This window comes from Parasteatoda tepidariorum, chromosome 7 (genome assembly GCF_982258835.1).
Source record: "Parasteatoda tepidariorum strain Cologne lab strain chromosome 7, Ptep-v5.0, whole genome shotgun sequence".
Lineage (NCBI taxonomy): Eukaryota > Metazoa > Arthropoda > Arachnida > Araneae > Theridiidae > Parasteatoda > Parasteatoda tepidariorum.
Window position 1 is genome coordinate 40,845,549 of NC_141761.1, and position 14,002 is coordinate 40,859,550.

The 14,002-nt window shown below is 26.1% G+C and overlaps 2 protein-coding genes across 8 annotated transcripts in view; one reads left to right on the forward strand and one right to left on the reverse strand.

Moving 5' to 3' along the window:
• Positions 1–252: 252 nt before the first annotated feature.
• Positions 253–5,647, forward strand: LOC107445527 (transmembrane protein 223). The gene is made up of 2 exons (XM_016059942.5): positions 253–917; positions 5,305–5,647. The coding sequence occupies exons 1-2, from the start codon at positions 578–580 to the stop codon at positions 5,598–5,600; spliced, it is 636 nt and encodes a 211-aa protein (XP_015915428.1). The 5' UTR covers positions 253–577; the 3' UTR covers positions 5,601–5,647.
• Positions 5,648–6,095: 448 nt separating this feature from the next.
• Positions 6,096–14,002, reverse strand: part of LOC107445518 (solute carrier family 15 member 1) — a 77,040-nt gene continuing 69,133 nt past the window's right edge. For all 7 annotated transcript variants that reach the window (XM_043045768.3, XM_043045767.2, XM_016059927.3 and 4 more), the window contains 4 exons: positions 13,006–13,123; positions 9,491–9,619; positions 9,304–9,411; positions 6,096–7,778 (listed from right to left, as the gene is read on the reverse strand). In XM_043045768.3, the coding sequence (XP_042901702.1) occupies positions 7,587–7,778; positions 9,304–9,411; positions 9,491–9,619; positions 13,006–13,123 (547 nt within the window). In that variant the 3' untranslated portion in view covers positions 6,096–7,586. The remainder of the gene's footprint in view (positions 7,779–9,303; positions 9,412–9,490; positions 9,620–13,005; positions 13,124–14,002) is intronic.

The window sequence follows — 14,002 nt, forward strand, 5'->3', positions numbered from 1 at the left end:
CCCTTTTCTTAATATTTTTCCTTTTTATTTAATAAAAATATTTTTTAAAATTTCTATGATACTTTTCTTTAGAACTATGTTTAATGTAGTTTTCAGTTCCATATAGTTTTTCAAGTTAAAAGATTTTAATCTATGTGAAAATCAGGAGAGAAACACTTCCTTCCTCTATGACTTTCCACACGCTAATGGGGAAAGCATGTGAAGTGTTGCCATAGGAAAAGAGTTCTGCAGCCCATTTCGATCGCCAATAGTGAGAATGATCCTTATGTGTAAAGGGCTACTCTTTCTGCCTGCTAAAAATGAGAAATTTGAGGCTGTTGGTTGGTTTAAACGCCTTGAATTGTATAGAAATAGGTAGGTAAAAGCGTTTTACAAATTATCAAAATAAAAACAAACATTACCCCCTTCTTACTCGTTGGGTCATGTAATTTTGAAAGATTATTTGCCAAAAAATATGAATTGTTATTAGGAAGTGTGCATCGTTAATTATTAATCATCAACAATAAGAAACTTTTTTAATATTTTATTTCAATGCAACCATAATAAAGTTAAATTCGAGCACGGCATATTTTGAAAAATGTTTTTAGTGTGTCAACTAAATACTAGAATTTTATTTACATCTAAAACTTCTTGGTCTCAATTCCTTCATCTCCGATTTTCTTCTGGTTATTTCCCGACTGAAAAGATTAAGAACTTACAAAAAGATGTTTTGTTATATTCCCTGGATAAAGTTAAATTTCTAAAATATCTGTCCTTCTTTGGAGTTGGACAGTTGTTTCTTTGCGGTTATTATGCTAGTACATTTTTTAGTCTCAGAAATACTGACACAAGACACGGTGAAAAATCTTCGTGGAGGAATGTTAACTTATCAAGTTTCAAGTCTAGAATGATTTCTGCGGCTACTTGCATGGGGTTTGGTATGTATGAATTTTTTTTTTTATTGCAATATTTTACTACAAAAAATTTATTTTGGAGCATTATTTTTTCTCTAGTTATCAATCTTTAAGTGTTTCGATGTATATTTATTTTTATTAAAAACTGTTGTTAGATGTACTTTATTATTAGTCACTGCTACTGGGGTACAATATTATCAAGCAATTATTATATTAAGCATGTTAAAATTCTTCATACAATAATAATTAAACTTAAATATATTCTTGTGTAAATTTGGTAACAGTCCATGTCACTTTGCAGCAACTGTTTGCTACTATTGCTTTCTTATGCTGAGTGGACACAACAACTCCTGCATGCCAAGTGGACCTAAAATCCCATTTTATTAACGGGCAGTCTATAACTTGAGCTTACTTACTAAACACAACAAAAGTTAATATACTTATCTTTTATGCTTTTTTAAGACATATTTTAGTAAGTTTCCATTTCGTCAATTCAGCTGCTTTATTTATTTTTTGAAAAAAAGTAGATGCTGCCTAATATACTACAAAAAAAAGCAGTTGAATTTACTTGCGCCAGTTGACTTTTATTGCATCGGAAAAATTGAAAAGTATCATTTTTTAATTGGATATGTACAGGGTTTGAAAAAACCCGGGGATTTTTTAAAAAACCCAACCTGCCCGGGTTTTATTGGAAAAAACCCGGGGAAAATTGGGTTTTATTTGAAAAGACCCGGTGAAAATTGGGTTTTTTCATTTAGTTCTCATAAACTACTTACTATGAAAATATTTCTATTTATTAAAAAGTGTAGCATAAGCTTAGAAATATAAATAAATCTAAGAAGTTTACATAAAATATATATAATAAAATTAAAAGAAGTTTAAAGAATGCACTATCACTAATACATGTTTGAGTCTTTATTCTTAAATACATAAGATTTTATAATTTTTAACTAAAGCACTATAAATTGTAAATGTAATAATAATATAGAAGGAACAAGTTTATTAATCTTTTTGTTTTCGTTTGTTGTTTATGTATATATATATATTACTTATAACAAATTTATAATCAATAAAAACAAAAATAATTTCATCTGACTTTAACCTTTAATAAAATTAAACTTGAATAAATATTTAATGGTCTTTCATGTTTTTATAAAACATTAATAGAAAGTGGAATTAAAATTACGTACAATTATAAAGAGTATCAGTTACTTGTCCCATTTTTCAAATTTTTAACCTTAGAAAAAAGACTGCATTTTTAGATAAATTTTTACTTTATAATTTCAAAAAACAAATTAATCCTAAAATTATAAAAAAGCATACATAATAAGTTTTAGCTTATTTTTTTTAAAACCAGAAAATATAACTTTGATTGTTGTTTAATGTATCATTTAATAGAAAATGTTTTTTCATTTGTTTTTAATATTTTTAAACAAGATTAAAAGAAATAAAATAAATTATATTCAAATAAAATCTTAAAAATATTTAAAAAATCTTAAAAGTAATATTTTAATTTTTAACTGTTTTTTAATGCTGATAAACTTTTTCCAAATAGTTAAAAATTGTCAGCAAATGTTAAGAGTTAATTTAAAAAAAGATTCGTTTTTTTATTTATTATTATTATCATACAGCAGATTCAAAGTGTCTACATTTCTCTCTTAGATGGTGATACACTTTTACGAGCTTTGTAGCTTTATCTATTCCTAATCTATTTCGTAGTTTACTCCACACCAAACCGAAAGTTGAAAAGTGTGTGAGACAAAGAATGCTGGTGCTGAGTGTAAAGAAAAAATAATTCGCAGAAATTTTGTGGAAACTTGGAATTTTTTTTTTTTTGCCATAATTTTTCACTATTTTTTGATGAAAACTGATGAATAACAGTGTCAAGCATCATTGATTTTGGAAAGTATTCAGGATTGGAAATTTTGAATGCCATTACACCTGGCAGAAATTCTGGATGATGCTTAGAAAGACAATTTTCTGCTAATTGCTCTTGTTCATCCTTTAAAAATTGTCACCTTGTTTCGGGATCTAGGATGCATATGCTAATAAATGAGGTGGCTGAACAGCCTGATGGAATCTTTTTTCAAAATGTTTATGGGGTTCTAATTCATCACACGATAGTAAATTAATTCATATTTCAACAGCTTCTGAATTTGAAATGTTTTCTGATTGAAGCTTTTCTAAAGCTTCAGAAACAATTGATATCTGATTTTTCAAATTGATAGTTTATTGGTAAAGCCCAACATTATTTAATATTTTTGGCATATTATTAGATTCATTTTGATGTTCAAGAGCAATCTCTCGATATTTATGGTTATTATTGGCAAAAGTTTTTACGCGGTCATAATATGAACTCCACCTAGTATCATTTGGTATATGAGGCACCAAGCAGTTTTTTTCATTTACCCATCCATGTGCTTGATGCACATTTCTAAAATATATGTTAACTTTCACGATGTGCCCAATGATAGATAGTATTAGGAAATACTTCTTTTTCAACCAAATTTAAATATATATACATATATAACACTTTGTGAAAAAACCCACCAAGTAGGTTTTTTCAAGGTGGGCCCACCCAATAAAACCCGGGCGGGTTTTTTCTAATTGGGTCCACTTGGCGAACCCTGGATATGTAACTGACTATACAATCTAGGATATATGGACTATATAATCAGTTTCTTACTTGATCATGGGTAAGAATGCCTCAATAACTCCGTTAATGCACCATAATTTTGTTAGTTTTGCCAATGAATATTTAGGGCAGAGAATATAAAAAAAAGTTTACTGTTATAATGTCATGATGATGTAAAAAAAAAAAAAAACCTGATTAACTGCAGCATTTTTGAAGAAAAAAAATTAGATACATTTTTTTTTTATCTTTAAATTATTTAGCATTTAAGAATTATTAACAAAAATAAAAAAATATAGGTACCTACTGAGGTGAAGTAAACAGCTGCAGTTTATTTTATTTAAATTTGTCTTAGTTTTTAGCTGCAGTCCTTCGCCAACAATACATTTTAAAATTTGATTAGTTTATACTCGTGATATAAAATGTATATTTAACTTTAAATAAAACTTAACCTGTAGTTTCGTGTCAGGTGCTCTTTTTATTATTGTGAACTCTTTTAATTATTGTTATATTGGATATTTAAAGTGTCTTCTTAGAATCATTGAGATTCCATTTTAGTATGTGAAGCTTTAATCTTTAGATCAAATACTATACAATATGTTTTATCATGTACTTATTTTGTGAAATGTTATAATTTATTGTTAATATAAATTTTTATATCATAAAATTAAGTTTGCATGAAAGATGTTTGTATGGGATTTTGTGTGGACATTGGTACACATTTATAATTATATTATTTGTACTTTGCATAATGTGTACGTTCATATCCTCCACTAATTTCACAAATATTAATTCCTAGCCATTTTTCTTTACTCTTAATATCTAAATTGTTTAATTCTACCAATCTTCACTAAAATATCATCCACTGGTTGGTTGGCAGCAAAGATTAAAATTTTTTTTTTAGCCTGATACAAAATCCTAAAATTATATAATATACATATACTAATTTTAAGACCAGCTAAAAAAATGCCATATGTGTGGAAGAATAAGCAAATGCCTTTTTATATTTGAGTAGTTAATCAATATCCTTATTAAAGATTTGTAACAGAAAAGAGAAAAAAATAGAAGACAAAAAAGAAACTAAAATTGTTATACTGAATTTTTAAGTATTTTGACACAAAAACGCAACATCCCCAAAATTTCTCGACTTTCAAGCTTGGCTCATCTTCAGTTGGCAGTTAGGACTATGTTAAGTGCCAGCAATTACACCACCAACATCAGAGACGTTGTTAAGGCCCAGAGCACCTGGGGACACACTTTGTTTTTGCGCTTGTTTGCATTATGGCACGAGACTTATAAGGCGTTTCTCGAGGCCACTTTAAAATGATTTAAAAAAACTGCCTGCACTTGGCATTAGATTGTTTAATTTTACATCACATAAGATTTTTTAATTTTTTTTTTAAAACAATGCAACTTGGGTAACTTGTTCTACTTAATGTTTTTAATCACATTCATTGAATGATAAGTGCCTACATTTTTCATTCAATGTATTGCCAATTTGTTAAAAAAAACATTTGAGTAAAACAAATTTCCTTGATAGTAATAGACATCCTGTTCAATTTATCGGCAAATCGAATAAAATTTTGAAAAATTTATGGTGCCTTTAATTTGAAAATGAAAGTGGTGATATTTAAAAAAAAAGGTTTATTTCGGAATTCATTTTCAATAATTTTTCATAAATTTGCACCCTTCTAAGGCTGGGCCCAAAGTTAAGTCTGCGCACCACTGCTCCTCATTCATATTTGCTATACTTAGAGCACTCATTTTATTCTTTTTTAGGTTTGCTTACTGCTTTTATATCATATTCATTGCCCTATAGAATTGTCAAACAACTTACTTTGCACAAAGGAGGTGATATTGTAACCATTTTAACATATGGCCCGTTTGGAAGAACTCGCCAATTATCTGTGCCTTTACGAAAAATCAGCTGCATGTGTACTCGAGAAGAAGCAAAATCTTATATACCTTTCAAAATAAAGAACAAATCGCTATTTTTCCTCATTGACTGTAAAGGAAAGTTTTTACAGCCTACTTTATATGATGTCAGTGTAGGCACAAAAAGTTTTAAGATTTAGTTAAATGCATTAGTTAAAATATCCAATAAATATTGAAATTTAATCTATTTTTTTGTGTCATTTTCTTTGATGCTGTGTTAAATTGTAAAACATAGTATTAATTCTTGTGAGTGGTCAAAGATAACCTGGCATAGAGGTATTTATAAAAGTAAAAATGAAATACCTAAAGTGCTTATCTGAAAATCGTGTAAATAAAAATCATTTCATTTTTTAAATCATGGTATAAATGTATAAGTTACTGTATCTATTTACAGTGGTAACAATCCATTAAAGGAAATAAAAATATTGACAATTTTTGATGACTTAAGTTTTTATTGACCTTAAATTTTAAGAGAGGAATGAAGCATGGGGATTCATAATTATACTTCTAATAGGAAATAAATTTTTTAGTATAATATTTATCTGTAGATTCTATGAATTCGAAACTAATTTGCTTTTAACTGTCTTTGGTATTAGAAACGATGTGAATAAAACACTGGTCTGAAGCACAGTGAATAAGACATTTAAATGGAATGTTTATTTAACATTTTATATATTATATGAAGAAAAAAATATATAAGCATACAAAAAATTGAAAAATAACAAAATACAATTATATACAAATACTTCTGTTAGAAGTAGCAAAATTTTTTTTATAGATATTTTGAATCTATGTTCAAAAGGAAGACTGTGTACACATTTTTGAATTTTTAACAAAAATACATACTTTATTTACAGAAGTACAATATATTATGTTTAAATAAAACGAAATGTTATATATATTTTTAAAAAATGAAACAGCAGCATAAGTATTAAACATAAATATTGAGCAAAGGATTAATATTGGCCTCTAAATATTTTCTCATTGGCTATGAAAAAATATAATTATCATTAGTAGAAATTTCTGAAAATATTATATATTCATTCTATTATAATAAAAAGATGAACAGCATATCAGATATAAAATTTTGAACAGTCATTGCACTAGAAATTTTTTTTCCTACAAAAGTAGTAGCTATTAATTGGTACGCACAATATCACACAATAACTTCTTAATGCTTCAGTTATTTTAAAAGAAAAAAACAGATGCTTAGAGTACAAAAGATTAAAGTGAAATTCTAGAAATTTCAGTGTTTACATTTGACAAAATATTTTACAACTTTAAAAATGTATACAAAATGTTAGAAATAATTTTCTACTCTATGCAATACACATGTTAAAAATGCAAAAAGAGGCATAACTGATATTTTTTAACTGATACCTTCTAGAAATTCCAATATTTAAGAAATCTTACTTTCAGCTTAGTTTTATTTTGCATAAACGGATAGTTTTATAACATGCATATATATATATGAAATGGAATTAAATTATTTAAACTTACAATGAAAATTTTTGTAATGTAAGAACATTGACATAAATTGCATACATTCTTTGAAATACATACTGTTCAATAATTCTTAGCTATACCTTTTTATATAGCTTTCATTTATTTTTTTAGTGCTTGATATAAAAATATATTTTTTCAATTGATTTCCGTATACAACTGGTTAATAAAGAATTAATAGCATACAATATTTTTTGTAAAACATTTAAAACATATGGAAATGTGATGCATATCTACAGAACAATTTACAAGGAAATATAGAATTAAAAAAGTCTTTTATAAAAATAAATAAATAATAAATTAGTTGATTTAGTCTCATTTAGTAGCAAGTTTATAATAGTAAAAAAAATAATAAGTTAACTAAAACAGTATTTCTATTTCAAATCACATTCTTTCACTAAAATAAATACAGCAATTTTTTATCATACCATTAAATGTAAAATATTTATATTTTAACAGCATAACACAGCATTTGCACATCACATAAATATAAGACACTTCAATGCTTCTTTATTTACAAAATAATAATTTACACAGATATACATAGTTTCATTGCTTAAAAAATGCAATTGTCATTAGATCATGCTCTTTACATGAGAAAGCTAAAAGAAAAAGACTCATTTTCATTTAGTAAAGTCTGTTTCTTCTACATAAGCATCATTTACTTTTCCATTTGTGGTGTTTGTTCGTGATTTGTCTCCACTTCTTTCCTCACTGTAGGTATGTACTTTTACATATTTGTAGAAATAAGCCATGACAGCAAAAATAAGCATATCTATTCCCATAAGAATGGCAAACATGAACAATTCAGAGGACTAAAAAAAATTATTTTATTTTGTAGAGCAAGGAAACATAAAGATATATTAGTTTATATTTTAAATATATATACATAATGTCACACACGTATGATCAACTGTTAAATTAAAAGGTAGAAGACTTGGAGCTTGGAGCAATATAAAAATAAGCCATATTCTCATTGTTGAGAGCATTTTTGGAGAAAAGCAAAGATTTATAAGTAGGTAATAAAATTTAGTGAAGTGATGTAATCTAGTTCAAAACAAAGCTACGGAGCAGTTTTATTACAAAAAAATGTATCACCTTTAGTTAAATACGTGATCCATTACTGTATTTCTTCAGCCCTTAAATAATAAAAGTATTTTTCAAAGCTTTAGTTTAGTATTTTCAGCCAGCAAATCAATATGTGGTCACTAATTTATATTAAGCCAGAAAAGAAAGTCCAAATAACTATTCAAATTTAGTTTTAAATTCATTTTTTTTTTCACTAGGATATTAAAACTTAATTGAATTATTTAAGTACAAACTTTCTTTTTTAAGTTTGTATGTGATATTGTCAGAAGTAATTTATTTTTATCTTTTAGTTAAAAATATTTACTGGTTTTAAATAATTAGTCTTTAAAGTACATGTATATATTTTTCTTAAATTAAAAAAAAAATTTCAACATTTTTAAAGAGCATAAACATTTCTTACATTTTTAAGGAGCATAAAAATTAAATGCATTTCTGAAATCATATAAGTAAAAATAAATTTACTCTATGTTAAATTTGTTGTAAATTTTTTTTGTTACCATATTTTTCAAATTTGTAACAGAAATATCTCATCAAAGAATAGAACAATTACTCAGACATTTCCATAATGTAAAGAATTCATATTTTTATTGAATTCTGGATCCATTTTTTAAAATTCTAAAATAAGTATTAAATCTTTAATTAATATGCATGCTATATTTTTAATACCTTAATTTTTTTTCTTTAAATTATTTTGAACTAAGATATCTATAGCACTAATATCATATGCAGTTATAGTTTTTACTGTAGCCAGATGGATGCAGATAAAACTTGTATTGTTTTGGACATAAATTGTTAATTAAAATTGCTCTAAAATTTTTTGATTCTAATAGGGATATATTATATCCTCTAAATATAGGTTCTTATTTTATTTATTTATTTTTTTAAAAGTACTTTTGCTACAACTCAAGATTCTGAATGAGTTCTTCGAGACAGTTTTTATAAATAACAACTATGGACTGAAAAAAACTCAAAAACGTAAAGGCTTATAATTGCTTAAAAATACAAGGAAGATATTTTATCACTCTGGCTTTCATTTACAGAATTTGTATTAAACTTAATTTTTTAATCAAATATTGAATGAAATATATTGTAGGTTCATTGTAAATACATATTAGGTATTTTTTTTTTCATATTCATATTGAATATTAAATCTTAAAATACAATTTTCCTACAAAAAACAATTTGACTGATTTTTATAAAAATAATCTATCTAATCAAATATTTACATTTAAAGCTCTAGTAAATACATACCTTTTTTTCTACAAGTTCTGTTTCTGCCACTATAGTAACAATTAAATTGCCAAATGCAACTGTCAATAACCAAGCAGCTTGTAGGACAGATTTCATTGATAATGGAGCCTAAAATTTGAATAATAGTATTTTAAACTAAATATTCAATATTGAACTAAACATGATTTTTTTAGAACGAAGCACAAACCTGAGAATATGAAAACTCCAATCCTGTAATGGAAAACATAATTTCTGCCGCAGTAAGGATTACATATTGTGGTATTTGTAGCAAAATGGGAACGGAATTAGGTAGTACTAATGTGGTTATTAATAAATTCTGAAAAAATAAAAGAAGTATTATTAGTATTCAATGGAATATAAAACAAAGTCATAAAATTTAGTATATTTATTATGCTTAAATTTTTTTAATTCTCATTTGCCTACTTTTACCGAAAGTTATTTAGTTTATTCTTTGCTGAAATTGTTATTTTTTCTAAGTTCTTTTCAAACTTACTTTTCTGTTGAAATCAAGAAAAAATTTTGTTTCTTATCCTTTAAACATTTTTTACTTATCCTACTTTTATTTTTTATTAATTTTTTTATATTTATTATTATTTTATAACGAAATCAAAGTACTTTTTTGTGCCCATGCTTGCAAAAATTTGCTGTACTTGTTAAGAAAAGTCTAATCTTTTCACTTGAGAAAAGTTGTTCATCCATAATTTTGAAATATTCTAAATATTTTCATCAAAATAAATTGTGTGGAATTACACCAAAAACAAGCTTTTATTGCATATTTAAATAAATTGAAGTGTTCTCTTTAATGGCACACTTTTTATGCTCTTTAATATGATTATTTTTTAATGGCAAAAATTAATCAAAATATGCATTTTACAAAAAAATATACGAGCATAATATATAATAAAAATAAACTTCAAAATCAATCACCTTATTTTTTTATTTATTGCATTTTTTGTTCTTTTTTCAAGATCTAATTTTATTTAATTTGCTTCATTTGATTCCATTAAACATTTACAACAATTTTATAAAACAATTTTTGGGGTATTTGTTTCTAATTTTTTTTTTTATGATTTCTGTATATATGTTTATACATATATATATCGTCAATGAGCTTTATATTTCAAATGTAGCTTAAAATGCATGTTTAAAAAAATGGACAAAGCTTGAAATGCTTATTTAAGAGAAAAGGCATGGCACGAAATGCATATTTAAGGAAATTGACACAGTACAAAATGTGCTTTTTTTAACGTTAGGTCCAAACTTATACAACTCAACCAAGAATTTCACATTCTTTTTGAACACTTAACAAGCATAATCATTACAGAGTTCCGGGGTCGGTTTGGCTGAGTATAATACAGGTTTAACTTTTCAGGCGATCTTTTATCTTAATAATCTCTAAACAATAAAGTGGCATTTAAAATACAAAATCTCTAAAAGTATTAACTAATAATTCCCACCACTATTATGATTTTAAGAACAAATAGTAACCATGTAAAAATAATAGTAGACCTTTAAATTATTTCGAAAAACTCTAAATTGAAAAAATATACAAAGTGATTTATCCAAATGGATGACATTACATTACAAATTTGGATTTATTAGTTAATTAAAAAAATATACTTATGAGAGTAATTTGAAAAATGGAATGTAATGCTGTGTCCATTTTTTTAACTGCTTTTCTTGATCTGTGACTATTTTCTTAAATATGCATTTTGAGCTATGTCCATTTTCATACATACATATTTTGAACAATTTCCAGAATAAAACGCTCACAGATGATACATTTATAAAAACATTGGTAAAAGAAATCAAAAAACAAAAATAATCAAGAAAAAAATTATTTAGTCAAAGATAAGTTTGCCATAAAAATACAATAAAAATTAATAAAATTTCTATTTGTATACATATACAATATGTTTTGCTTTCAAAGCATTAATTTAATCTTAAATATACCATATGGAAATATTATAAGACTCAAATTTATGAGATTATGCATATTTCTATTGAAAGGGTTTGAAGCTCCATAAAAGTACATCTAGCTTTTTTTCTCCCAATAAAATATGATAAAGAGAATTTGAGTTTGGAAAGGATTTTTTATGTCTTTCTGGAAAATAATATAGGTTTGTAACATATTATAATGTAAATATTGGTCCGGTTGGAGATATAAGATGATCTAATTGAAGATGATGATGAAAACAGGATCATAATTATAATGAAACCTTTATTCATTAATAGTTGTAGAGTTCAAGATACAAAATTAAAAGAATATTTTATCCAAATGACTTTTTAAATGAAATAATAAATTTTGCATAATAATATCAATAAGGAGACGCCATAGGAGATAAATTTCCCATCACCTGCCTAGTTAAACACCATATTAAAAGTGGTATTTAATTAACGCATTGTAATACCGGAAAGATCCATTATTGGCACATTATCGAAAAAGGACACTGTCAAAAGAAAAGCCAATTCAGCCAACTTTATGATATCTCATGTTAATATTTAAATAATTTGGCTACATCTTAATCACCAAAAACACTGTGAGAAATTAATATAAACCTGTAACTGAAACATTGTTGTGGTTAGAGAAATAAAGCAGCCTAAGGAATAGTTAAAAAAAGAATAAAATATTTATATTTGCATTTTATAAAATTTAATAAAATTAAATAATTAGTTTAATTTAGTTAAAATTGGATTAAGAATGATTAAAAAAATAAATTTATGAAATTAAAGAAATTTTAAAAGCTTGGAAATGAGTAATGCCTATTATGGCATCACACATGTGAAGTATTCATCTTCTTAGGCTAATTAAATTAATATTATTTCAATTTCTGTGAGAAAGTTTTTAAATAATTGTTCGTTTTATTTAAGATCTATCAATAAATTAGATTTAACATTTAATTTTTTAACATTACACATGAATGAAAATAAGCATGTAAAAACATTTTAACAACTTAAAAAAGGTTTCTTTGCCAATGACTTGTTTTTTCTTTTCAAAGATACCCACAGAAATTTCTCAGGGGTGTGCAATTTTTACAAATATTTAAAAAATTGTGCATAAACAAATTTTTTGTAATTCTAAATTTTTTTTTTTGTGTGAGCATTAAAATTAACACACACAATTTCAATAAATTAATTTAACGCTATTAAAAGAAAAGTAATTGATAAAAAATTAAAATTTTAACATTTAAATTTCTATGAAAATTATGATTTATTTAAATTTAACATGGTATGAGCACAAAAAAAGCAGTGGTGTTTGCCTAAAAATATATTTTTTATGTTTTATTTATTTGCTTTTAGCGAGAGTGAGACAAACAAAGCAAACATAATTAGTTTATCATAGTATAAAATTTTTTAAAAAGGCAACCGACTTTAAATACAACTAAAAAAACAACACTGGTTCAGTGTGAATTCAATATGATGACTTATCATTACAAAATGAAAAATTCTTATTATTTAAAATAAAAAATTATAAACATTTGAAAACAAAATATAATTTTAAATTTATTGGATTTCCAGGAGAGGGCGAATGCACTCTTCTTAAGACCCCCTTGTGGGAACACCTTTTTTTTTAATAAGTAAAGTTAGAACTAACTAACAAAGGAATACTATAGGCATACAAAAAGAATAAAATAAATACTTGTAATTTTTATCACATTATGTATAGATACACAAATATATTCAACCAAAGTAAAAACTTACCGAGTGTTCATCACTTTTAACAATTCCAACAATATAAGAGCCACCAGACTGAAATTTAGCTTCTCCAAGTAGGTCTTCTAAGTGGGAACTTTCATTGAAAGGCAAATAAAATTTATAGCTAGAATAAAAATATACAATAGTTATAGATAATATTTTATATAACTATCTATAATTTCAAGTTAACTATCTTTAATTACATAGAAATCAGAATTTTTTTTAAATACACAATAATTTCTAATTAATAGTTCCAAACTGTTCAGATAAACATTGTATACCAACTTAAAAGTAATACATTATTGTTTTTTATGGCTAATCTTGATCTTTTGACCTTACTCAAGATATTATTCATAATTTTAATACTGTCTCTGGTTTGAGAAAAAGTAATTTGATTAATTATTAAATTAACTTTGCTATTCATTTCATTATTGTTGTTTCTAATGCCACTTGCCACACGGGCAAGCCTGCTTGGTGAAACCAAGCAAATTTAAGGCAGGGTGTGCGTTTCTTGTTTTTCAGTGGTGCCATCTATGGCCAAGAATTCGACTTCTGCCACACCATACCTCGCACCCGTTTACAGGGCGGACCCATTCATACATCCATTCATTCATACACAGATCATAATTTTGACCTGAATCAGAGAACGATCGATCTCCAATCCAGTACCCCTAGAGGCATTGATTTGTTATGGGAACAAGGAGGACTTTTGCGACTTGACAGATTTAACATGAATCAGTCACTTTACTACACGGGGAGTCTTCGGCCGGCGGGGTTCAAATCCACGAACTCTCGGACATGGGCCAAGAGCGCCCTACCGACCAGGCTATCCCGGCTCATTTCATAATGTATAAAATATGTACATATTAACATAAACATAAAGTGATAATATAATGTATTAAATTCATTAACTAATCTTTTTCATTTATGGAAAGAAAGTGGTTCCCCCTAACTTACTATCACTCACTAACTTCCGGAACTGCCTACCTAGTTCTTTTCAGAT